Source organism: Callithrix jacchus, chromosome 8 (assembly GCF_049354715.1).
Source record: "Callithrix jacchus isolate 240 chromosome 8, calJac240_pri, whole genome shotgun sequence".
Lineage (NCBI taxonomy): Eukaryota > Metazoa > Chordata > Mammalia > Primates > Cebidae > Callithrix > Callithrix jacchus.
This window is the reverse complement of record NC_133509.1, coordinates 12,702,922-12,730,793: the sequence shown is the minus strand read 5'-3', so window position 1 is coordinate 12,730,793 and position 27,872 is coordinate 12,702,922. Positions and strand designations below refer to the sequence as shown.

At 36.3% G+C, this 27,872-nt stretch overlaps 1 protein-coding gene and 1 non-coding gene across 11 annotated transcripts in view; both read left to right on the top strand.

The window, feature by feature from the left end:
- Positions 1–27,872, top strand: part of DENND4A (DENN domain containing 4A) — a 120,878-nt gene that overhangs the window by 66,645 nt on the left and 26,361 nt on the right. For 4 of the 10 annotated variants that reach the window (XM_009005085.5, XM_009005083.5, XM_078333424.1 and 1 more), the window contains exons 15-23: positions 5,290–5,423; positions 8,506–8,641; positions 8,991–9,197; positions 9,609–9,737; positions 10,305–10,446; positions 10,836–10,967; positions 14,341–14,457; positions 15,229–15,360; positions 20,004–21,097. In XM_009005085.5, coding sequence (XP_009003333.4) covers positions 5,290–5,423; positions 8,506–8,641; positions 8,991–9,197; positions 9,609–9,737; positions 10,305–10,446; positions 10,836–10,967; positions 14,341–14,457; positions 15,229–15,360; positions 20,004–21,097 — 2,223 coding nt within the window. The remainder of the gene's footprint in view (positions 1–5,289; positions 5,424–8,505; positions 8,642–8,990; positions 9,198–9,608; positions 9,738–10,304; positions 10,447–10,835; positions 10,968–14,340; positions 14,458–15,228; positions 15,361–20,003; positions 21,098–27,872) is intronic. The other 6 variants (XM_009005086.5, XM_009005084.5, XM_078333425.1 and 3 more) reach the window with 2 other exon arrangements.
- Positions 14,781–14,884, top strand: LOC118145417 (small nucleolar RNA U13). The gene has a single exon (XR_004730532.1). It is a non-coding gene; the product is annotated as a small nucleolar RNA U13 (small nucleolar RNA).

Genomic DNA, 27,872 nt, shown 5'->3' with positions numbered 1-27,872 from the left:
AGTTATAAATGGTGATTAGCTATACTTCAAATGGTAGCCCAGTGTTTTGCTATAAATAAGTATTAAATTTTTATAAGTCAGGCATGGTGGTGTGCACCTTTAATCCCAAGAGGGATTACTGCTATCTACTCAAGAGGCTGAGGCAGAGAGCCCAGGAGTAGGGAGTCCAGCCTGGGCAACATAGTGAGACTTTGTCTCTAAAGAAAACCCAACAACAGTGAAGTGTTAATTTTGTATGTGTGGAATGATATGGACTTTTCCATATTTTAAATGTCCTAAAAAGTGGAATGACACTTCTTAGGACATTTAAAAAATCAGATTTATGGAGATATACAGGCAATAAATACACCATTGATGTACAAAGTTTAGTGAGTTTTGACAAATACATATTTGCATGTAACCATGACTTCCAAATATTTTCATCACCCCAGAAAAGGCATTGTTTTGGGGGAAGATTTATTTTCTACAGTTTGAGTAACCTATTTACAAACAGGGTTCCCTGCATTTTGTGTGTTGAGCTCTGGTCTATAAAGCTTTGAAAACCTGTTTTTTTTTAATTATTTTTTATTTTTGAGATAGGGCCTCCCTCTGTCACGCAGGTTGGAGTGCTATGGCGTAATCTTGGCTCACTGCAATCTGCACCTCCCTGGTACAAGCAGGTCTCCTGCCTCAGCCTCCTAAGTAGCTGGAACTACAGGCACTCACCACCACACCCAGCTAATTTTTTGTATTTTAGGAGAGACGGGGTTTCACTATGTTGGCCAGAATGGTCTCGATCTCCTGACCTTGTGATCCGCCCGCTGCGGCCTTCCAAAGTGCTGGGATTACAGGCGTGGGCCACTGCACCTAGCCTTTTTTTATTTTTATTTTTTGTAGAGACAGGGTTTCTCTCTGGTTCCCAGGTTGGTCTTGAACACCTGGACTTAAGTAATCCTCCCGTAGTAGCCTCCTGAAGTGCTGGGTTTATAGGAGTGGCCACTGGGCATGATGAAAACATATTTGGAGGAGATAATGTCATAGCTCCTTGACAGTTTTGTCTTCTTTAGAGCATTATACCAAGAACTCTTTTTTCAGTATTTTAATCAAAGTTACATCTTATGAGAACTTGCTTACTACCACAAAGACAGAACCAAGCTATGAGGAATTTGCCCCGTGACCCAAATGCCTCCCACCAGGCCCCACCTCCAACATTGAGGATTACATTTCAATATAAGATTTGGAGTAGACAAATATCCAGACCATATGAATGCTTATAAAATTAAATATTGGCAATAAATAGAAAGGTGTGCTTTAAAAAATAATTCCTGTACATTCTTTTTTTTGGATTCGGAGTCTCACTGTGTTGCCCAGGCTGGAGTGCAGTGGTGCGATCTCAGCTCACTGCAACCTTCAGCTCCCTGGTTCACGCAATTCCCCTGCTTCAAACTCCTGAGTAGCTGGGGTAACAGGTGCATGCCACCATGCCCAGCCAATTTTTTTGTATTTTTTTTTTTTTGTAGAGATGGAGTTTCACCGTGTTGGCCAGACTGGTCTCAAACTACTGACCTCAGGCAGTCTGCCTGCCTCAGCCTCACAAAGTGCTGGGATTACAGGCGGGAGCCACCATGCCTGGCCTACATTCTTTTTTATAGGAACAATTGTGGGTTTTTGGTATATAAATATGTGTTTCTGTCTGGCATTATGAACTTTGAATGATTTTCTCACATGGTGCTGGGCTTCCATTGGTTGTACATATGTTCTCACTTAGCTTCCCTTATGAACGATGGCATACATTTGTATAACTGTTGTTACTTGTGCGAACCTTACTGAATTGTAAGGGACCAAACTGGTAACCAAGGTTTTGCTAATATCATGCTTTAGCCAATAAATGTATTAATCCACAGGAGAACACTGAATTAGTTGTCAGAATCCAAGTGATAGTGAGAAGAGACAAGTTTTATATTGTTCCCTTTTATTTTTGGCCTATTTTATGTATCCTATTCAGAAGTTTCTGTTTTAGCTAAGAACTTGGGATTCTTAGCTAAGTCACATGATTTAAATAAATATTAATGTCTAAGATATACAAGATTTGTAATTTTGCTAATTAGGGTAGTGTGTCCTAAGGAGCATATCTTAGTGCTCATGATTAATACGTTACGTTGTCTGAGATTTTCTGTAGGCCACCTGTTGTTTATGTGATGATAGTTCATGCAGAAGATTACTGGAATCATTACTTAAAGATTATGAATTCTGAGAAGTCTTGAAAAGGAAAATTCTATTAAATATATAATCATTGTTTCTAGGTAGACTATTTTCCTAAAATGTTATTTATCTATTCAAAGTCTGAATCCAACAAAAGATCACTTACATATAATGGATTAACATTATACTTAAAGATTTTAATGATTACCCTGAAAATCAAAACTGAAAATTAATGCACTAAAACATAATTACTTGTATTTGCTGTATTATAATTCAAGAGACTCTTCCTAGAGAAAATAAAGTGTCACAAGATTCAAAATGTATCTTAATGAAGTTCATATGTAGTTAGAGCAGAGGTTAATTGTATCCCTGTGTTGTTACTAAGCAGAACTCTCTGAAATGTAAATGATTATATGAGGCTGTTACTACCTTTCATGTTTTGATACCACAGGACTCACAAAAAGTCTGTGCTTACTATTCATCTGCAAATGTTTTCTGAATATCAGTAACACTTTAAAAAGAATAATTTATGTGGAGTTATTCTTTAGCTTAAGTTTTTAAGTGAACAAATCTTACCTATGGCAGTTTAGCTATAGAAAATAAATAATATTAGATATATACTAACTGTCTCATGGTTTATGACTAGTATTGAACAAAAATTAGATGTTGTTCACTTATTCTCACATGTTATATTAACTCTTTTGATCTTAGCATATCCAAACAAAACACTTGATTGACTTTAAAAAGCTGAAGTGGGTAATACTGAATAGAGATAAGAAAAATAATATATGAGAATTAATGTGAGTTTCATTTATGACTAATTTAAGAACCATGTGTTCTTGTTCTTCATGTGATTATATTTTAAATCCTTGCAATCTGTTCCTGTGGGATGATGGTGCTTAACTAAAGGCAGTTTTGTGTAACAAATAGTCTGGTAAGATTTTTTTCTTGGTTTCCCAAGAATCCCTTTCCAGTGTTTTCTGAGCGTATTAATGTCTTGTGGGAAAATATGAAGAGAATATGAAAATTATTTTAATTTTATCCTGCTGTGGGTGTTGGATTTCTTTTTCTCTCAGTAGAGACAGATGTCACCATGCTTTCCAAAAGACAGAGATGTCCAACTGATAAATATAGGATTTATTGCATGCCTATTTTTATAATGTTAAAATGAGATTTTATTGATATATAAGTAAAATGAAGTATATTTTACCAAGGTAATTTTAATATTTTTGTAGACTTTACGGAAAATTAGAGCAGTTGTCCTGGACCCCACACTTTTTTATGAGATAATATGGCTAGAGAATGGAAAGTAGGCACCAATATGGAGAGGGAGAAGCTGTTAAAAAAGAGTGAGAACTATTAAACAAATTAGCATTTCCGGGCATGGTGGCTCATTCCTGTAATCTCAACATTTTTGGGAAGCTGAGGCAGAAGGATTTCTTAGAGGCTAGGAGTTCTAGGCCAGTCTGGGCAACATAGCAAGACCCCTTCTCTGCCAAAGAAAAGAAAAGAAAAATTGGGTGTGGTGGCACGTGCCCATAGTCCCAGCTACTTGAGAGACTAAAGTAGAAGGATCACTTGAACTGGTAGTTTGAGGTTGCAGTGAGCTGTGATTGCACCATGGCATTTTAGCTTGGGCAACAGAGCAAGACCCTGTCCCAAAAAAAATTAAGAATCATAATACACTGTCACCTAGGCTGGGTGCAGTGGCTCATGCCTGTAATCCCAGCACTTTGGGAGGCCAAGGAGGGCAGATCACCTAAGGTCAGGAGTTCCTGACCACCCTGGCCAACATGGTGAAACCCTGTCACTACTAAAAATATAAAAATTAACCAGATGTGGTGGCGTGCACCTGTAGTCCCAGCTACTTGGGAGGCTGAGGCATGAGAATCACTTGAACCCGGGAGGTGGTGGTTGTGGTGAGCCGAAATTGTGCCACTGCACTCCGGCCTAGGTGACAGCGCAAGACTCTGTCTCAAAAAAAAAAAGAAAGGAATCATAATATATATACGATTTTGTAGACTGATTTTTTTCTCATTTATTGTTATTTTGTGAATGTTTTACTCATTGATTATAATTCCAAATCATGTCCTAATTTTTGTCTGGTTCACTGTCTGGATATACCATTAAAAAACATTTAGTCCAAGAGAGTATAGCATATAATACTGTTAAATATAATAAATAATTTCTATAAGAGGATTTTGAATATATCAGTTCCTTGAAGTGTTAGAAAAATTTTAAAACTCATCTCTGTTCTTTTTTGGTATGCTCTGCTCTAAATCCTTGTCTTCAAGGTTTAACTTTTTAATAATTCTTGCTCTCCCACTTAATCCACATGGCGTATGATATTTCTAACCTAATAAAGTTCTGTGAAATGTATTTTGTCATATGTGTAACATCCTTTTTATTAATAGCAATATTATGCTCTTTATGAGCTCTTGTGGGGCAGTTTAGGTTCTGTGAAGTTTTCATTTTTTCTGGATATTACTTTGCCATCAAGTACCTAGTGGAAATAGTACCACTGAAGTGCTTTAGATATTGATGTGGATAGAGTTTAACTCAAGTGTACTTCTATGTATGCCGAAAGAGCTTAGGGAAGCTTGTCATATTTAGCATAAATTTTAAAAATTATAGAATTCACCGTTCTCATCACACAGACACACATGTATGTGCATTTTTTAAAGATTATTTCTTGATTACATTCTCATGATTCAAATGCAAAACATTTGAATATAAAAAGGTATATTCAAATATAAAAAGGTATATATTGGGACATCTGGGTTCTATTCCATCCTTGTCTACCCTGTTCCTTTCCGCTTCCTCATATAGGTAATTACTTTTCTTGGTATACTTCTAGTGTTTCTTTATGTAAATATAGGCAAAAATGTATATATATTCTTATTTTCCCCCTTTCTTACTCAAAAGGTAGTATACTATTTACAGTTTGCACTTAATTATTTTGGCACTCATAGCGAACTTGCTCACTCTTCTTTTTTAATAGCTGTTTAGTATCCATTGTGCAGATGGTTTATTTAACCACTTCCCTGTGTATGAACTGTTGCCTAACCAATGTGGCTTTTTTAATACATGTTTTTTAAATTCCTTTAGGTGGATATGGACAAGAGTGGTGAAGTGCGACTTATAGAACTGGATGAATCTTTCAAAAGTGAACATACTGTTTTTGTAACACCACCTGAGATCCCCCACCTACCCAATGGTGAAGAACCCCCTTTACAGTACAGGTATTCAAGAGGCAGAATGTTTGAGATTGAAAGAGAGAAGGAATCCATCATCTGTGGCGTAGCTTTCTAAGGACTGTGGTATTTTCAAAAATCCAAACTTTACAGATCCCTAATTTTTAGGTGGTAAGCAAGCTTATCCCACATCCATTATTAAGCTTTGAGGTATTAAAAGAAAAAATATATAATTTTGCATAATATAGACTTGGGAAGCTCTCTAATGATGTCTGCATAAGTATCTGTCCTTGTAAATGTTGATTGCATTCAGTTAGACTCACCACCTCAAATGTAGCACTTCTATTATAGATTTTTGATTTTTTTAAATTAAAGCTGGTTTCCTCACTTTCAGTCCCTTTTTTTCATCTCATACACACTTTGACTAATATAACCTTGTTTTAAAAAAGATGAAGTGTAACATAGAGACAATATTTGTGGCCTTGATTTATACAATATAATTTTTTAGGTCACTAATTGTTTTCATAAGTTTTAAGTCATGGAAATTCAGACTTATTGAAATCAACCATTGATAATTTAGGAAATTTGGTTAGACACTGTAGTAAATGCTTAGTGTATAGACTTGAATGATACATTGTCCCTGCCTTCAAGTCTAGTGAAGAAGAGAAAAGTCCTGAGCATAGTGAAATAAGGGCTCTGATAGAGGTCAGTGTATTATTTAGTTTCTAATATATATTAATTTTCACTTGAAATTGTAGTTTCTTTTAGAGTTTAAATGATTTTTTAATTTTCCAGTAATACTTTCTTACTTTGTTTAAAGATTCTAAAACCATTTCACATCTATCACCCGTTGAATCACAGTTTTTTTTATTTTCTTTGGAAGAGGATTTTTGAAGACATCCTCATTTATGACTTGGATTAAATTCTTCCTTTTACAGATGAAAAAGTGGTGTGATAAATGTTTATGGATGTTGTTTAATTAGAGGCCACGTGATTTCTTAAAGGCATATAAGCAGTTTTAATTAGGAAGAAACCTAACTATAATAAAAGAGGGTAGACAGTATTTTTTATACGTTACTATAGTCAAATTCCACAGAATAAGAAAATATTAGTAAATATCTTTTCATCCAGTGATGATGATGTTCATTGTCATTTTTAAAATGTCTTTTGTCAAAGATATTTAAAGTATTTATCTTAATTTTTCTCTTCCTCTCTTTTTTTTTCTAACAATTTCTCATTTTTTAAAATCTCTTGTACTTTATCCTTATTTGCCTTTTGGTATATGTCACTAATAGCATTTTGTGTTTTTTCTGTGGTTTGGTTTTAACTTTGTAATTTAAATTTTACTTTTAGATTTAGTCCTTTAACTTAAAGCAAATTTGGTCAAGCGTGGTGGCTCATGCCTGTAATCCCAGCACTTTGGGAATCTGAGGTGGGCGGATCATTTGAGGTCAGGCGTTCAAGACTAGCCTGGTCAACATGGTGAAATCCCTGTCTGCTAAAAATACAAAAATTGGTCAGGCATGGTGGCAGGTGCCTGTAAGCCCGGCTACTCAGGAGGCTGAGGCAGGAGAATTGCTTGAACCTGTGAGGCTTAGGGCATGGTGGTGCACACCTGTAGTCTCAGGTACTCAGGAGGCTGAGGCGGATCACTTGAGCCTGGGAGGTTGAGGCTGCAGTGAGCCATGACTGAGGTACTGCACTCCAGCCTGGGCAAAGAGTAGACACTGTATCAAAAAATAAAAAGAAAATTACATAGCTTAAAAAGTTTCCATTCTTTTAGAGTCTGTCTTTTCTTTCTTCTTCAGACTACCAATGTAATTTTGGTGTAATCACAACCATCACTGGGAAAACACTGTAAATGTCCTTAATGAGCACAGACAGTCTGCCTTATAAGAGATTACTCATATACTTACATTGTCTATGTAAAATAATGAGGCATTTGAAATAAGCCACACAAAATGGTCTTATTATCTCATCATATACATACAATGAATTTTTTAAGGAACATGGTTTTCCTGGATTTCTTTGCTGTTTCCTACTCAACATTAAATCATTACTAATATTTTCTGATTTTGTGGAGTTTGACCATAGTAATGTATAAAAAATACTGTCTACCCTCTTTTATTATAGTTAGGTTCCTAATTAAAACTATTTATATGCCTTTAAGAAAATATTATGTAGTATTCTTAAACAGGTTAAGTTTATTGCTCAGGAGGCTGCTTTGGTTCCTTTCAACAAATCTTTTTCCTAACTGCTTCACTTACATACTTACTTATTTATTAATGAAGTTTTGCTGTCTAGTCCAGGCTGGAGTACAGTGGCTGTTCACAGGCAGAATCATAATGCTTGATTTTGTTCACAGGCAGAATCATAATGCACTACAGCTTTGAATTTCTGGGCTCAGGCGATCCTCCTGCCTCAGTTTCCTGAGTAACTGGGATTATAGGCATACACTAACTGCATCCAGTCTAGCTGCTAGCTTTTAAATGCCCAGAACATCTTGCTCTCTAGTACCCTTATTAGGTGTACCTTCTAATAGAGCACCCATTCTAACCTTTTCTTCCTATTTAACCTTCTGGATTTTCTTTCTTATAAATGATGCCCTGAACCCACTAGCTAACCTGACAAACCAATTCATGAGAATGTGAGAGCTAGGCCTGGTGTGCTAATGTGTTGTTACTTGCATCTTTCTAAGAAGGGAGGTTCAACAGTAAATTGTTAATCCAAAGCAATGACATTAATGATTGCCCTGTTTGAAAGAGTCCTAATTTCATGGGCCTTTTACCAACTATCATATTATCTAGTTTGTTTCTTACATATTTACAAGAGTACTAACTTTTAAAAGTTTGCTTAAGTAACTTTGGAGTTGGATGTCATATTCATTTATATGTTTTTCCCTTTTCCTCAAAAAATAACTTGAGTCTGAATTTGGCTATTACATTTCTAATTATTATAGTAAGAAAAGCAACATTAGCATGAATATTTGTTAAGTATATATTGTAGCCTGATGAAGAAAGATAGTTAAATTCTAAGTGAAGAAGCCATTGGTCATAATCATATTAACCTGTAAACACTATGATCATCTATATGTGCTTTAGAACTATTTTTTCTTTCTTTTCTAAAACAGCTATAATGGATTTCCAGTTCTTAGGAACAATTTATTTGAGAGACCTGAAGGATTTCTACAAGCAAAGAAGAACAAATTGCCTTCAAAATCAAGTAGTCCTAATAGCCCTTCACCCATGTTCAGAAGAACAAAACAGGTACTTTATCATATTCTTCATGTAATAAAATATTAGAACAAGAAATAACTTGAATATTTATCCTTTCTCACTTCATATATAACTATTACTAGATGATTATGTTCCCCAAAGCACTCTGAAGATGGAGTAATCTGACTTCAAGAAATTAACTAGTTCTCTTGTCCTAGAACTTTATTTTATGTGCTGTTTAATATAGATTCAAGCAGAAACTTGAAAATACATTAATTACAGACATATTTTATTATGGAAACATTATAAAAGCATGTGACTTGTACTCGTTTAGCATTCAGTTAAGTATACATGCCTAAGTGCATAAATTTATTAGTAAGATCCTTATATTTTTTTCCAGGAAATTAAATCAGCCCATAAAATTGCAAAGAGGTACTCTTCCATCCCTCAGATGTGGTCTAGGTGTCTACTGCGCCACTGTTATGGACTGTGGTTTATTTGTCTCCCAGCTTATGTGAAAGTCTGTCATTCAAAAGTCAGGGCTCTGAAAACAGCATATGATGTGCTTAAAAAAATGCAGTCAAAGAAGATGGATCCACCTGATGAGGTAACAATTATTACTATTATCATTACTATTATTTTTGAGACAAGATCTCACTCTGTCATCCAGGCTGGAGGGCAGTGATGCAATCACGGCTCATTGGAGCCTTAACCTCTTGGGCTCAAGAGATGCAGTTCTCCCATTTTAGCCTCCCAGACAGCTGTGACTACAATCATGTGCCACCACACCTGGCTAATTTAATTTTTTTGTAGAGATAGGGTCTCACTGTGTGGTTTAGGTTGGTCTGAAGCTCCTGGGCTCAAGAGATTCACCTGCCTTGGCCTTCCAAAATGTTAGGATTACAGGCATGAGCCACTGTGCCCTGCCACAATTATTGTTTAAAATGCATTATGTTATTCTAGATTTATGTACATGGTGACATCTGTGTTTCTGTACAATTTTGAACTTATATTTCAGGTATGCTATCGCATTCTTATGCAACTCTGTGGACAGTATGATCAGCCAGTGCTTGCAGTTCGAGTGCTTTTTGAAATGCAGAAGGCTGGTATTGACCCCAATGCCATTACTTATGGTTATTATAATAAGGTAAATACCTTGATTTAATGGATAAAGAGTATTACTTTTGTCTTTATACAACCTTAAATTTAATGGCAGAAATAATTATGCAGGGGGTTATTTGGCATTTATTTTAGAGCATATAAAATATATTTTGTCAATCAAGGAAGACTTTAGTTCTTTTTTATGTTATACAATCTACTTTGATTTTTTTTTTTTTTCTTTGAAACAGAGTGTCACTCTGTCACCCAGGCTAGAGTGCAGTGGCATGATCATGGCTCACTGTACCTTGACTTCCCAGGCTCAATTGATCTTCCCACCTGCGCTTCCTGAGTAGCTGGGACTGCAGGTGGGTGCCACCATGCCTGGTTAATTTTCCTATTTTTTGTAGAGGCGGGTTTTCACCTTTTTGCCCAAATTAGTCTCGAATTTCTGGGTTCAAGTGATTCACCTGCCTCAGCTTCCCAAAGTGCTGGGATTATAGGCATGAGCCACCATGCCTGGCCTACTTTGATATTCTTTAGCTTGATTCTGAAACCAATGTATGTTCACTTATAAAATTATTTTACTAATTATTTTATTTTGTTGAATGAATAGGCTGTTTTGGAAAGTACCTGGCCTTCAAGAAGTCGTAGTGGCTATTTTCTTTGGACAAAAGTAAGAAATGTTGTTTTAGGAGTAACACAGTTCAAAAGAGCTTTAAAGAAACATACACACTTATCACAAACAACTCTCTCAGGTAAGGGATGTATGTGTTTTACTTGTTTTTCAAAATTAATTGACTAGCTACAGTTTACATTTTTAGAAATTTTAAATAGCTTTAAAATATTGAATACGTTTTAGTTTTTAGTGTTGTTAAGCAAATTATAATATTACTCTTCCCATTTAAAAACCACCAGATTTCACTTCTGTTTCAAATGTTGCAACTTCTGACCACCTTTGTGTGTATTGTTTTAGTGTTCATTAATAACTCACAATAGGTTTATTTGTTATAGTTGTATTTTGCTAAGTATGCGGCACTTTTCATGTTCAGTATTACATTGGTGGGTTATTAGCTTGAGCAACAAATTAATGTGTATTTTTCGTACCTCCTTGAGTAGTAAAATGCTGTCAAATTGTGTTCTTAAGCAGATGGCAGTGACCTGGATGCTGTTAGTCATGGCAGCATGGATAGTGGTCATGGGACACACACTGTGGAGCAGGCACCTTTTATTACGGGTTTAATCAAAGTATATGCTACTGATGATAGATCTAGTACAGGTTTGTGTATGCTTATGTATACATTTATTATAGTACATTTTTAAAACTAGATTTGCTAGCCTATGTTTTTTTTTTTTTTTACATTTCCATTTTCAGTGATGTGTTTAACTGTCACTTTTTCATTTTATATATTAGGTATTTGATTTGATATTAAATCTAATAACTGAAATTTTATTCATTTTTTATTTGAATAGAAATAAAAGTTTTAAGAGAGGTTATAAAGCACTTTATTCAAGTATTTAGTCCATGATAATCCAGTTAAATCTGAGTAGCACATAGATCTCTTTACCCTATCATTTTCTTAGAATAAATTCTTTGAAATTGTGAAAATGATATTAGAGTTTTTTTAAAAAAAGAAACATAGTTCTGTATCTAAGTTAATAGTATTGTACCAACATCAGTTTCCTGGTTTTGACAATGTACTATGGTTATGTAAGGTATTATTATTGGGGGAAGCTAGGTGAATCTTACCAAGGAACTCTCTGTACTATAATGTTTTTGCAACTTCTAAGTCTTTTTTTTTTGAGACAGAGTTTCACTATTGTTACCCAGACTGGAGTGCAATGGCATGATCTCGGCTCACCGCAACCCCCACCTTCTGGGTTCAAGCAATTCTCCTGCCTCAGCCTCCCAAGTAGCTGGGACTACAGGCGCACACCACCATGCCCAGCTAATTTTTGTGTTTTTAGTAGAGACGAAGTTTCACCTCGTTGACTAGGATGGTCTCAATCTCTTGACCTCGTGATCCACCCACCTCGGCCTCCCAAAGTGCTGGGATTATAGGCGTGAGCTACCGTGCCTGGCTGCAACTTCTAAGTCTTAAGTGATTTTAAAAGTCATAAAAATTTTAAATATATAAAAATACAGCATTCTAAGGCTGGGTGCGGTGGCTTATGCCTGTAATCCCAGCACCTTGGGAAGCCAAGGTGGGTGGTTCACTTGAGCCCAGAAGTTTGAGACTGTCCTGGGCAACATAGTGAAACCCTGTCTCTACAAAAATACAAAAATTAGCCGGGCATGATGTCTCATGCCTGTGGTCCCAGCTACTAGGGTGGAAGAATTGCTTGAACGTAGGAGGTTGAAGCTGCTGTGAGCCATTATCAAGCCACTGCACTCCAGCTTGGGTGACAGAGTGAGACCCTGTCTCAAAAAAAAATTTATATATATATATAATAATAAATAATATTATATATGTATATGTAATAGTATTTGTATAATATGTTTGTAGAATGCATATACACATAATATATGTATATGTATGTGTATATAGAATTGTATATTTTATGTGTATATATATGTGTATATATAGAATGTATATTTCAGTGCTAGAATTTTAGTGCCAAAGATGGCATTAACTTAATAGAAATATAAGATTTGTATATCAGCTTTTCTTAAGTATTATTACAACTGACACACAAATATAAATTATTTACATAATTCTGTTCTTTTTATTATTACATTTCAAAAATTACACATGACTTTTGAATATAGATAAGAGCAAGCCCTTCAAGGACAGCATCTTTAAAAATTGAAGCATTACTAATAAAATATGAAGGCTCCTATCTCTGCAAATGTCAACATTATTTTGGTCTGTCTCCTTTTATACCTACTTGTAAGATTAATAACTGTAAGCTAATTTTGTTGAAATGTAATATTCATAGTTATTCTTCCTTGAGTGGTTCTATTCCTTGATTATACAGTGTGATTTCAATCAGTTATAGTAGTTATCCTTTGGCATTATCTCTTAAAAATGAAGAAATCTTATCTGTTCACTTTGGCTTTTAAAAAAGCTGTCTTAGGTCTGGTGCGATGGCTTCTACCTGTAATTCCAGCATTTTGGGAGGCCAAGGCAAGTGGGTCACTTGAGGCCAGGAGTTTGAGACCAGCCTGGCCAACATGGCAAAACCCCATCTCTACTAAAAATGCAAAAATTAGCTAGGCATGGCGGGACATTCCTGTAATCCCAGCTGCTTGGGAGGTGGAAGCACGAGAATTGCTTGAACCCAGGAGGTGGAGGTTGTAGTGAGCCAAGATCATGCCACTGCACTCCAGCCTGGGCAACATAATGAGACTCTGTCTCAAAAAGAAAAAAAAGGGCTCTCTTAAAATAGTGCAAAACTTAATAAAAGCATGAATTTCATCAAGATTATTCTCAGATTTTTCTGTTTCTAGTTTCTTTAGAAATGGACCTGAAGTTTGATTAGAAAATATAAAATAACAAAATTATAACAAAGGTATTAAAGTAAATACCTAGTGATACTTAATATAATTTCATCAGAGAGTGATTTACAGGTTTATAAAACCATTTTTCATATATAGTCTCATGTTATATTAACCTTGTGTTTTACAAATTTGGGAACTTGAAATCCAAACAAAAAGTTATATCGTTACTTAAAATCATGTCTCCTAAAATAGAGAACTAGGATTCAAAACCTTATCTTTTGAGACTAATCTGGTGAAAACAATTTTCTAAAAATGATGCAGAGCCTCTTTAGCAAAACAATGTAGTAGAAGTTTTTTTTAAAATATTGATAGACCTTTTTCCTTTCTTTGAGATGGGGTCTCACTGTTGCCCATGCTGGAGTGCAGGGGTGCGATCACAGTTCACTGCAGCCTTGAACTCCTGAGCTCAAGTGATCCTCCCACGACAGCCTCCCAAGTAGCTGGGACTATAGGTGTATGCCAACTTGCCTGGCTAATTTTTTTATTTTTTAGTTTTGGTAGAGATGAGGTCTCACTGTGTTATCCAGGCTGGTCTCAAACTCCTGGGCTCAAGTGATATGCCTGCCTCAGGCACCCAAAGTGCTGGGATTAGCAGCATGAACCACTGCACCTAGCCCCTTTTGCTTTTCTTAGCAATATATTTAACAGTAGATATTTATCTCTTTTGCATGTATTTGTACATTAATTACCTATCAATAAATTTGAAGAAATCCAATTTTTTAGTAAAATCATTTAGACATTTAGCTCTAATGATCTATGTGTGAATGTTCTGTTATAAATTCTCTACAGATTTCTCTTCTCTTGCTTAGTTGAAACTCAGACTTTCAACTGGAAAGGTCATGGACTTGTATAAAGAATGTCTGGTTCGTCTGTGTCTTTTGGAGCTCGTAGAGTAGTGTGAATGTATGTAGTTACTTTTGACTACAGTGTGGAGCCGAGAGAGTAAATTATTTCAGGATCGCCTCTTTCTTATATTAATAGAGACGATGGAAGGGGTAGCTAACAAAATACTACTTTAAATTGGAAGTTATCCAGAAAAAAATTTATAAGAAAATTTAAACACTAGTATGTCGCTCCTAATTCCAGTTGTACTCACTAAAGAAGTTTATGATAGAGTTTTGTTTCTTTTTTTTTCCTTTTGTTTTACCAGGTGGCCAGTCTGATCTTGGGTATAATTCATTATCTAAAGACGAAGTTAGAAGAGGGGATACATCTACTGAAGACATCCAAGAAGAAAAAGATAAAAAAGGGAGTGATTGTAGTTCCTGTAGGTATTAAGTCAATATTGTATAAAATTGTGAACTTAATATTCATAGAAAATGCAAGTGATTTTATAAAAGTACTGGTTTTACTTTCCGTTTTCCCATTATAACTATTTCTCCCATTACATACCCTCTCAGCCACCACATACTCTGATACAGAAGCTTTATGTATGAAGTATATAGTCTCAGTAGCAAAACACTCCCCAAATCAAATACCGTTAGAATAAATGCTATGTAACTCCCAAAATACATGTATTTAGTAGAAGTGTATATACATTTCTTGAAACAGTATTTTTTTCTGAGATTGAACAGTATTTTAAAGCTTGTGATCCTTTTGTAGTTCATGAGCATGATGATTGGGTGTTCATGCATGTTTGTGAGGTGTGCCACCCTTGAACCTTGTTATGACATCAGCACATTACCTGTTAGACCCGAAAGAAAGAAACAAACTGAAGTTTGTTAAGGATTGTGATTATATTTACCTCCTTCCCTACTCTACCAAAAGCATTCCTTTATGGTCAAAGAGGAAATATAAAATTTGTGCATGGACCTTATACATGATCAGTATTCAGTAGTTTGATCTATACTTTGAGGCCTCAAATAAGTGAAGTCACTTATTTGTGGTTGACAAACAGATATAACAGATACAGAGGTGTTCGACATTTTCTTATCACCTGTTTTCAAACAAAAATATATAGAACTGAAAACTTCTCTTCATGCCTCCTACAATGTATATAGATTTTACTTTATTAGCATTTTTATTTTCATTTTTACAGTGTCAGAGAGTGAGAGTGCAAAAGGAAGTGCTGATTGCCTTCCTAAGCTCAGTTATCACAGTTCTTCCAGTATCGTTCGTCTCACTGGTACAAGTAACAACAGTGCCGATAAAATATCAGGAGAAAGCATGGGTAAGTTGTTATGTGCAGAATAAATTGTATCTGCATGATTAGTGAAGACTTATTTTTTAATAGTCTTAATTTTCCAAGGTTATTTAAAAAATTATTTTGTGCAGTCTCTCATGGTATAGCTTAGTAACTTGAGTTCTGTATTTTATAACATGCTGTGTTCAAGCTTGTATTATAACAAGGCATAGGGGCAGACCTCCAGCTTTCATACTATCTTTTGAGTTTAGACTGTTGAGACTCCTTGGAAGGGGAAAATGGAATCAGGAGAAGTGATGAATCTGAGGGTACCATACACCTAGCTAAGTTTCAAATGAAGTATATGGTTTATTAGTTTTCATATTATTCCTGTTTTTCCAGGGGCAAAAGGATAGTCCTTCAGATAGTTTAAGTAACAATACCCAATAATTTTTCTTTTCAAAGTCTCAATATAAGAAAACGTATATATTATTTTATATTAGGTATATTAATATAAAGTATAGCAATGCTTCTATCAGAGGGGATATTAGCACTATTTTAAAGATGAGAAAACTAAGGCATACTTCATGATTGGCAGGTCACATAAATGATCAGTAGTTAATGGAAAAGTCAGATTAGAAGTAGAATAATATTTGGCCTCACAAGTTTTTTACCAGACCATTTTTAGGGGATTAAATAGACTTAAGATTTGGAGTTTTTAGTGTTAATACTGTGATTACCTTATAACTTTTTTTTTGTATTAACTTAATTTTGCCTGATGTTATAATATAAAAAATACTGAAGAACATGTGCTGTCAAGGCTGAAATATCTCGGCTTTTAAATGGCCTTGGTGCAATTGTGTTTGGTTTTTTTGCAACGCAGTTAGATATGCCTCTAGTTCAGGAGTAGGCAAACTAAGGTGCAAGAATCAAATTTGACCTGAAGCCTGTTATTGTACTAGCCCACAAGCTAACCAAGCTGTAATGGTTTTTATAGTTTTAAATTGTCAGAAAATAATCAAAGAAGACTAATACTGTGTGACACATGAAAATTTTATGAAATTCAAACTTCAGTTTTCATAAATAAAGTTGTGGGAACAGACATGCTCATTTATTTACATATTGTCCGTGGCTGTTTTTGCATTGTTAACAGCAGAGTTGAGTAGTTGTGACAGGGTAGTAGTGACCACATGGCCTGCAAAGACTACAGTATTTACTTTTTAGCCCTTTATAGAAAAAGTTTGTGGAACCCTACTCTTATCTATCAGCAAACAAAAAAAGAAGACCTATAACTCTTATTTTGCATTTATTTGTTAGATAATTGTTATAATGTAAACATTAAACTTTTCCTCAATATCATGGAGTTGTTTCACAACCATTTAGTCCTTTGTAACTAATTTTCTAATTATAACTCTTAATAACTTGCCTTTGATCTTTATTTTATTCTTTAATTTCTGTCTGTTCATGCTTGTCCTCCTCTGAAGATCTGCATTTAATATTTTTATTTAAATATGAGTGTAAACCATCCTTTGATCTTGATATTTTGTCAGAATAATAAGCATCTGGTTAATCCTCTGGCTTTCAATTACCCTGTATGCTGAAAAAGTGAATTTTATAAAAGACTAGAGTCAATTTCTTTGGTGTGAAGTAGTTATTTATCCTTGATCCTCTGGCTTGAAAACTCTCATCTGTTAAGTACTATGGGTTTATTAATGCTGCCAAAGACCATACATGGGATATACAGGACTACTTATTATATACTTGTATATACTAGGATTTGAAGCATTTTTCAGGTTAATTTATGTTTTGCAGTACAATATATGAATATTTTATTTATATCATTGGACACCCTCATATATGTATATATGTGTATTTATATGGGAGTAGAATAAAGATATGTTTTTATGTTTGATTAGATTCTGAAATAAACTCATCACTACAACGGTCATCTTGATTTTTTTTTTTTTTTTTTTTTTGAGACAGAATCTTACTCTGTTGCACAGGCTGGAGTACAGTGGTGCAATCTTGGCTCACTGCAACCTCCACCTCCCAGGTTCTCATGTCTCAGCCTCCCTAGTAGCTAGGATTACAGGCATGCACCACCACACCTGGCTAATTTTTGTATTTCTAGTAGAGACGGGGTTTCACCATGTAGGCCAAGCTTGTCTCAAATTCCCAACCCCAGGAAATCCACCTGCCCCGGCCTCCCCAAGTGTTGGGATTATAGGTGAGAATATAACATATTATATTCCAGGTTGGTTTATTGGCTGCAGTTACTGCCTAATAGACAATATTCATTCAGTAAATATTCTTTTAGAGTCTCCTATATGCCAGGTGCTACTGGAGATATGATAAGAAACAAAAAATAAACATGGATCCTGCCTTCATGGAGAAAGCAGGTAGAAAGGATAGGAAGACATTACAAGTAAATGTGAAAGTGCTCTTAGACTAAGTTCAGAAGGACAGTGAAGAAGGACAGTGAATAGGTAGGAGAACCTAGATATGTCCTAGGTTTGGGGTCTTTAGTCAGGGAAGACTTCCTTCAGCATTATCATTTTTGAGCTTAAATTTCAAATATGAGTGGAAAATAAATGACAATGGGGTCAGAAAGGAGGAATTGAGAGGGTGCATTCCAAGCAGAGGGAAACGTGTCTAAAAGGCTCTTTGGTAGAAAGTAATCCTGCAGCATGTTCAAAGATCTGAGAAAAAGCTAGTATATCAGCTAGGCATGTGTTCAGCTTTAAGTCTCAGAATACATCATTAATTAAAGTACTGTGCTTAAAGAATTTGTGGTTTATTTTTCTCAAACAGGAAATTCAGAGGCAAGCAATTGCTCTAGATGTTGGTTCAGGGGCTTTGCCATCAGTTCTTTTGACCTAATCATGATTATAGTATGGCCACCGCTAACTCCACACATCACCTATCCAATGAAGGCAAAAAGAATGGGAAGGGAAAAACCAGCCATATCTATTTCTTTTATCAGGAAATGTTTCCAAAAACCCTCACAAACTATCCCTTAATATCACTGGCCGGAATTATGTCATAGAGCCACCTAGCCCAAGGAAGTTAAATAGTTTGTGTTAGAGGCATGTAGCATCAAGCCTAGCTGGTAGAATTTAGCATGTGTGTAAACTTAGGATCAGGCAAACTTTTTTGTAAAAGGCTGGATAGTAAATATTTCAGGCCTTGTAGGGCACATACAGTTTCTCTTACCTGTTTTTCTGGGTGCATGATTTTTACAACCCTTTGTAAATGTAGAAAACTGTTTTGAGACTACATAAACAGGCCTCAGGCTAGATTTAACTCATGGGTATAGTTTGCAAACCTCTGGTAAAGTCTAATAACAAACTTTGTCTTCCGGTCATAGCATATCACTGTCTCTGCAAAGGAACCATTGCACATCTATTTAGATGCAATTCCAGAGTATTATCTTTTGGTTATAAGATTCCTCCAGGTCTTTAGTAATATTTAAACTGTCAAGCAGAACATTTCCCAGAATAACAGAAGAAAGTGTGTTTTTTATTTCTTATGTCCCCAATCATAAGCTGATGAAAAAAGAATAAACTGTGCCTCTCTGATATGTTGCTTTTCTTGTTACTGGTATATACTATTAAGTAATAATAGATGTCAGCTTTTATGACCACTAGTATTCTCTCTTATCTCTTGCCCTGCCATTTGCATGCATCACGTGGCAAGAGAAGGTACATTTTTAATACTTGTCTGGCTATCGTGAGCTAATTCTGTGGATAAAGCACATAAGAATAGTTGACGATACCGTATCTAGACTAATGCTTTAGAGGACTCCCACATATAGTAAGAACAATTAAAGTGATCAGAAATCTAGATTTCTGCTTTTAGTATTATCTGTTATTTGGTAGAAAGCAGTGAACAGTGTTTTCAAATAATGTGAAGTGGCCGTTAACATTTGACTGGTATGAACTTGGAGTCAGTATGTTAAGCAAAGGTAAAATTAGCCACATTTATAGTTATAAGGATTTGGAGTTTTTTAAAAAAAAAAAAACCTTTATTTATGGATAAAGTTAGCATACTTCCATTTTGTTTCGTGTTTTGGATGTTTTTCTTTTTCATTTTAATAAGGAGAAGAATCACAATTTTGGCTGGGCATGGTGGCTCACGCCTATAATCCTAGCACTTTGGGAAGCCAAAGCAGAAGAATTTCTTGAGCCCAGCAGTTCAAGACCAACTTGGGCAACATGGTGAGACCCTGTGTCTACCAGTTAAATTTAAAAACAGCAACAACAAAAGACTTAGAATCTCAAGGTCATCTAGTACAACCACAATTATAAAACCATTGTAATTTATTTAGTGGAATTAACGTAAATTCATTATTAAATATAAATCTTGATAACATTTTTAAAAAGCGGTGCATTCTGATGTCTAAGAGCATACACTTTATAATTGGGCAAGTCTGAATTGAATCCCCGTTCTGTCTCTTAAGGACTCTGAGCTAGAAAATTAATCTCTCTAAGTGTTCCCTTTTTTCTCATAAGGATGTTAGAATGTTTACAGTAGGTCATATAAGTAAAGTGTCTAGTATAGTATCTGTCAAATAGCAGACACTCAGTGAGTGCTTGTTATTATCATTTTTATCACTAGAATTTTAAATATTTAAGATGACTTATATTTACTATTATATTTTCATGGCTAAAAGCACTTTGCTTGTTTTTCAGAAAGTACACCTGAACTGCTCTTAATATCATCTCTTGAGGATACAAATGAAACAGGAAACATTCAAAGTAGATGCTTCAGGAAAAGACATAAAAGTGACAATGAGACTAATTTGCAGCAGCAAGTGGTCTGGGGAAATAGAAACCGTAATCTTAGTGGAGGGGTACTGATGGGATTTATGCTCAATAGAATTAACCAGGAAGCAACCCCTGGAGATATAGTTGAAAAATTGGGAGCTGATGCAAAAATTCTTTCAAATGTTATCTCAAAAAGTACAAGACCAAATACTCTTGATATTGGGACGCCACCTTTAAGATCAAAAAGAGACAGTTTAGAAAAGGAATCTAGTGATGATGATACACCTTTTGATGGTTCTAACTATTTGGCAGATAAAATGGATTCACCTGTTATTTTTGACTTAGAAGACTTAGACAGTGAAACAGATGGATCAAAAGCAGGATGTGTTGCTACACAAAATCCCAAGAGAATTCAGCGTCTGAGCAGCAGCTTTTCAGTAAAACCTTTTGAAAAAACTGATGTTGCAACAGGATTTGATCCCCTCTCTCTCTTGGTTGCTGAGACTGAACAGCAAAAAGAAGAGGAGGAGGAGGATGAAGACGATAGCAAAAGCATTTCAACACCATCTGCTAGGCGTGATTTAGCTGAAGAAATTGTGATGTATATGAATAATATGAGCAGTCCTTTGACAAGTCGTACTCCAAGCATTGATTTACAGCGGGCATGTGATGATAAATTAAATAAGAAAAGTCCAACATTGGTCAAGGCATGCAGAAGATCTAGTCTGCCTCCTAATTCTCCTAAGCCAGTGAGACTTACCAAATCTAAAAGTTACACAAAAAGTGAGGAGAAACCAAGAGATAGACTTTGGTCTTCTCCAGCCTTCTCACCTACTTGCCCATTTAGGGAAGAATCTCGGGATACATTAACCCACTCATCACCTTCATTTAACTTAGATACACTACTAGTACCTAAACTGGATGTTCTAAGGAACAGTATGTTCACTGCTGGAAAAGGAGTTGCAGAGAAAGCAAGCAAATGGTATTCAAGATTCACCATGTATACCACATCATCTAAGGTAAGTTTGGTTAGTATTTGCTACTTTTACTGTCACACACACACACACACACACACACACACACACCCATCACCACGAAAAGCCCCTTGCTTGTTTTAACTATTTTTCCTAAATATAGCTTTATAAAAATGACTCATGGGGTGTGTAAGTTTTTAAGTATCCGAATTTGAACTGGAATAATTACTTCAAGAGAAAAAAAATCTTACTAAGGTTATATTTGTAGTTCAGTTTTGAAAGACAGCGATTTGTAGCTGGAGTTATTTTTGACTTAGAAAGACTAATTTCAAAGAATTAGTGTTATTTGAAAGTACTTACTGAATTTCAATATTTCCTTCAAGATGCAGATTTTTTTTTCCAGACAATGTGTCCAGTATGCCCTCAAAAATTACCAGTTAGGCATGTGATTTGCCCTTCTGGTTAGGATGGAGTAACTTAGGATAGACTTGAATACCTTCCCCTAAGAGCAAAAAGCTAGATGAAATAGAGGAAGTATCTGTTTAAAGTCATCAGAGAACTGCGAGAGCAACTAGAAAGCAGAGAGGCAGGATTCTAGAGAGGTGAACTGAAGTTCTAGAGCCACTTTCTTCCTGAGGGTATTTGCTAATTATGAGAATGAAGCAGTAGGTTGTAAATCTAGGCCTTCCCTTATCAGAACTTTTGGGACTTTGTGGGTTAGAGAGACAAAATTGAAGATGTTAAGGGCCTATTCTCACTCATAGGCGGGTGATGAAAAATGAGAACACATGGACACAGGGAGGGGAGTACTAAACACTGGGGTCTACTGGGGGGAAAAGGGGAGGGTCAGTGGGGGAGGGAGCTGGGGAGGGATAGCCTGGGGAGAAATGCCAAATGTGGGTGAAGGGGAGAAAGGAAGCAAAACACACTGCCATGTGTGTACCTATGCAACTATCTTGCATGTTCTGCACATGTACTCCAAAACCTAAATGCAATAAAAAATTTAAAAAAAAAAGACGTTAAGGGCCTCAAATACACTGAAGATTTTTTTTTCCCTCAAGACATTTTCCAAATTACTTGATACTGCATGAGAAGGGTAAGGAGAACATTTCTGAGAAGTCAAGTTCTCAGCAGTTTCATGGTGCTGGACTCATAAGAGCTAGAGTTCAGAAGCTGCCAGAGAGGGCCTCAGTTGGAATACTTACAGAGATATGGCTTAGAAACATTGGCAAACCAGATGTAGACTAAGCCTGACCAAAATTAAAACCTAGACTTGACTCAGGTCATCGTGATTTGGTTAAAATAATCAGCTTTTATTCTGTCAGTGAGAAAAGATTGTACCTTTTCTGGAGGAGTAAAACATCATCTGGAATCCTTGCAGTTTTTAATACACAATGTCTATCACTCAACTAAAAATAATTATGCCAAGAGACAGGAACATAACTAAAAAACAGAAGACTCACGCCTATAATGCCAGCACTTTGGGAGGCCGAGGAGGGTGGATCACAAGGTCAAGAGATGGAGACCATCCTGGTCAACAAGGTGAAACCCTGTCTCTGCTAAAAATACAAAAACTAGCTGGGCATGGTGGTGCGTGCCTGTAATCCCAGCACTTTGGGAGGCCGAGGAGGGTGGATCACAAGGTCAAGAGATGGAGACCATCCTGGTCAACAAGGTGAAACCCTGTCTCTGCTAAAAATACAAAAACTAGCTGGGCATGGTGGTGCGTGCCTGTAATCCCAGCACTTTGGGAGGCTGAGGAGGGTGGATCACAAGGTCAAGAGATGGAGACCATCCTGGTCAACAAGGTGAAACCCTGTCTGCTAAAAATACAAAAACTAGCTGGGCATGGTGGTGCGTGCCTGTAATCCCAGCTACTCGGGAGGCTGAGGCAGGAGAATTGCTTGAACCCAGAAGGTGGAGGTTGTGATGAGCCGAGATCGTGCCATTGCACTGCAGCCTGGGTAACAACAGCGAATCTCTGTCTCAAAAAAATAAAAAAAATAAATTGGAGTGAGAATACTGGTTTCACTGTGGCAACATAAGGCTACCACAGCCAATCCTTCCCACTGATTATAGTTTAAAAACCAGACAAAATTTAAAAAACAACTAAGGATTCTGAAAAATAAAAGCAGGCAGATTCTGGGGAGAGACCGACACAGCAATGAGTTTATCAATTTTCTTTTATCATGCATCTTTGCACCAAGGACAGCCGCATCATGGCATGGCATCTCTGGCAGATAAAACTTCAAGAGAAACCCCTTATTTCCTGAACAGAGAAGCCTGAGGAAAGAGGCCTCTTTGTGCGAAAGTTTGAGGGGAATCCCATACAAGTTTCAGCCTACCCCTTAACCAGCACAATCTTGAGACACATGTAAACTGGAATAGAAAAGGCTTAAGTAACTGAACCTAAAGTTTGCTACCTAGAAAAAGTAAAACACAAATTACGGTCGGAGTATAACTCGATTGCCTACTGAAACAAAGGCATCAACAATCTCTGAAGTATTATGATAGTGCCCAGTCTACATAACAATATTCAGTGTCCAAGATAAAATCCCAAATTACTTGATATAAAGTACCAATAAAATGTGACCAATTCTCAAGGAAAAGACAACTCCAAAATGACTCAGATGTTGGAAGTACCAGGGAGAAACTTTAAAGCAGCTGCCATAACTAGTTTCTTTAGGTAAAGGAAAACACATTTGAAATAAATTCTAGCAAGAAATAGAAATTATTAAAACAAATTTTATAACTAGTCATTAAAGAATAATAGAAATGAATCAGAAGAGGCAGGGCATGGTGGGTCATGCCTGTAATTACAGTTTTGGGAGGCTGAGGTGGATGGATCACCTGAGGTTGGGAGTTCGAGACCAGCCTGACCAACATGGAGAAACCCTGTCTCTACTAAAAATACAAAATTAGCCAGGCATAGTGGCACATGGCTGTAATTCCAGCTACTCGGGAGGCTGAGGAACGAGAATCACTTGAACCTGGGAGTCAGAGGTTGCAGTGAGCCAAGATTGCTCCACTGCAATCCAGCCTGGGTGACAGAGCGAGCCTCCGTCTCAAAAAAACAAAACTAAACTAAACATAGTCTCAGGGACTTGTGTGATAATATCAAAAGAACAAATAAAATATGGATAACGAGTTCCAGAAGAATTGAAGGAGTCAAGTTGAATGATGAAAACAGAAATGTCAAGGAGAGTTTTTGTTTTTGTGCTAGTATTTACTCTGTAGCCCATTGATCAAGGAGTAATTTTTACTTTTACTATTTAAGAAATACATTTCATAAAGTTATAGCCGCCATAGGTAGTGATTCCTGTGATGGATCTGGGCAAAGTAAATTGAAGCCTTCTGGAAAGGATTCTCTCTTCTAGATGCTATTTACAGCATTCATAATTCATAGGAGGAGATCAAAATAGCAACATTGACCGGAGTTTGCCTGAAGTATATTCCAATCCTCAAGGATGATTTTGAGGGGTTCAAGACTTCAGTGGAGGAATTAACTGCAGATATGGTGAAAATAGCAACAACAGCAACAACAAAAAACCAAACTAGAAGTGGAGCCTTGAATATGTGACTTAATTGCTGCAATCACATAATAAAACTTGAAGAGATGAGGAATTGCTTCTTATGGACCAGCGAAGAAAGTTGTCAAACAGCATCACATTCTACAGAGAAATCTTTCTTGAAAGGAAGAGTCAATTAATGCAGCAAACTTCATTCTTGTCCTCTTTTAAGAAATTACCACAGCCACTCAACCTTGAGCAGCCACCACCCTATTCAGTCAGCAGCCATCAACATCCAGGCAAAACCCTCTACCAGCAAAAAGATTTCCACTTGCTGAGGTTCACGATTGTTAGCAATTTTTAGTATAAGGTACATTAAAATTTATATACATGCTGTAGACATACTGTTGTACAGTAGACTTCAGTGTAGTGTAAACAACTTTTACATGCACTGGGAAATAAGTTTCTGTGATTTGCTTTATTGCAACATTTGCTTTGTTGGAGTGGTCTGGAACTGAACCTGCCATGCCTCCAAGGTATGTCTGTATAGCGCCATCATTGAAGGCACTAAATAAATGGTTATTGTTGCTCTACTCAATGAAATTTAGTCTCAATAATTTTTCTGTGTATAAAGAATTTAATGTCTCCCAATGTGAAATCATTCTATCATCTTCCACTCAAACATGCATAATCTATATTTTGGTTCAAAAAAATAAACTATTTGACTTATTTTTTACACTGATTATTTTATGCATAACTAGCAACAAGACCTCTGATTCAGGATGTTAAAATACACATCTGTATTCCCGCCTCCTCAAAATCCCATTAAAGTGACAGAAAAATAGGAGAATATAATAAATCAATCGAAACAATGAAAAAAGAAAAGTATGCCATCAGGAAATGAGAAATTTTCATACCTTTCTGAAAATGAGAAAGCAAATGAAACTGGATTGATGGAAATGCCTAAATACAGAAAGTGTGGCCTCCAGAGTAGTCATAAGAGAGATCAGCTACTAAGATGAGGACTGTTCTTAGTGAATGAGCCCAGGTGAGCAGGCAGACATATGAAATTAAACAGCCAGGTAATTAAATTAAGAGACTACTTAAGGAATAGTTAGGTAGGCATTGTTTTTTCTCTTACAGGAGTAGTTGTGAAAATGGAATACTCCAGCTCACAAAGGTATGAAATTTGTAAGTACTAAGAGTAAAGGAGTAATACCAAGGACAGCCATTGAGATGAGAAAGAAAGTAGGATTAAAAGTAATTACAAAATTTTATCCAATAAAAAATTAAAAAAAAAAAAAGTAATTACAAAATTTTATAATTAGCCCAGATTTTTTTTTTAAGGAAGCCCCACTCTACTTAAAATACACTGAAGTACCCACCAACCAAAGGAAAACCTTCCTTTGTTTAGTTGCCCTGTACGTTCTCTTCCCATTCCCTGTCCAAGCACTTCTGATACTAGAAGGCAAGGAAAAGAAATGAGAGATAAAGGCTGGGCATGGTTGCTCATGCTTGTAATCCCAGTACTTTGGGAGGTGAGGCAGGTATATCGCTTGAGTTTAGGAGTTCAAGACCAGCCTGAGGAACATGGTGAAACCTTGTCTCTACTAAAAATACAGAAAATTAGCCAGGCATGGTGGTGTGCGCTTGTGGTCCCAGTTACTTGGAAGGCTGAGGTGGGAGGCTCACCTGAGCCTGGGAAATTGAGGCTGCAGTGAGCTGTGATCACACCACTGCACTCCAGTCTCGACATAGTCAAACTGTCTCAAAAAAAAAAAAAAAAGATAAAAATGTTGTAAAATAATTTAATAAAACTTGATAGTCTCATAAATGAAGTTATCTACCACCACTGAAAAAACTGAACTGTTAGGTGGCTAGAAACAACAAAAACATTTGTAAAACAGCTTTCCTGGACATAATAATAGCCAGTTAGAAAAGTAATGAAAAATATGAGCTAATTCACTGGAACACAAACATAAAATGTTTAAAAGTAAACATAACATCAAGTATATAATACATGAATAAAACTATAGTACTTTACTGAGAGACCTAATTTACTGATGGATTCGGTCTTGTAAAGGTATCAGTTTTTACCAAATTAGGGTAGTCTAATTAAGATAGAAGGCAAACCAAATACCCGGTGACTAAAAATATAAATCATAATTAGCTGCTTTAAAATCAATAGAGAAGATGCATGAGAATAATCAAGAAAATTCTGAAAAAAGTATGAGGCCAGGTGCAATAGCTCACGCCTATAATCCCAGCATTTTGGGAGTCTCAGGCGGGCAGATACTTAAGGTCAGGAATTCAGGACTAGCCTGGCCAACATGGTAAAACCGTCTCTACTACAAATACAAAAATTAGCCGGGCGTGGTGGCAGGCGCCTGTAATCCCAGCTGTTTGGGAGGCTGAGGCTCGAGAATTGCTTGAACCCAGGAGGCAGAGGTTGCAGTGAATCGAGATTGTGCCACCGCACTCCAGCCTGGGCTTCAGACCAAAATTCTGTCTTTTAAAAAAAAAAAAGATATGAGTTGCTCTCTAAAATACTAAAACTAACAAAACTGATGCTAAAACTATAATTAAAACAGTTTGCTAATCAATGAAAAACAGATAAATGGACCAGTGGAATGAAGAAAAGTCCAGAAATAAAACTGTATATGTATATGGAAGTTTGGGATATGAAAAAATAGCATTTAAGGCCAGGCGCGGTGGCTCACGCCTATAATCCCAGCACTTTGGGAGGCCAAGGCGGGTGGATCACGAGGACAAGAGATCAAGACCATCTTGGTCAACAAGGTAAAACCCCGTCTCTACTAAAAACACAAAAATGAGCTGGGCATGGTGGTGCACTACTTGGGAGGCTGAGGCAGGAGAATTGCTTGAACCCAGAAGGCGGAGGTTGCGGTGAGCCTAGATCATGCCATTGCACTCCAGTCTGGGTAACAACAGAAAAACTCCGTCTCAAAAAAATATATCGCATTTAAGAATGGTGGGAAATGAGGATATTAAATAAATATGTTGGTACACTTAGCTATTCACTTGAAAAAATTCCTGCCCTTCACTGAACAACAACAACAAAAATCCTAGATGGATTAGATATTTAAGTGCAAATTTTAAAAAGACTTTTTTCTCAGTTGGGAGTGGAGAAAGATTTCCTTAGTAAAATCAGATCTTGGAACCCCTAAAGGATGAAAATATCTTGCTACAAAAAAATGTTAAAGCCCAGTCAGGGATGGTGGCTCATGCCTGTAATCCCAGCACTTTGGAAGGCCAAGGCAGGTAGATCATTTGAGGTCAGGAATAAAGAC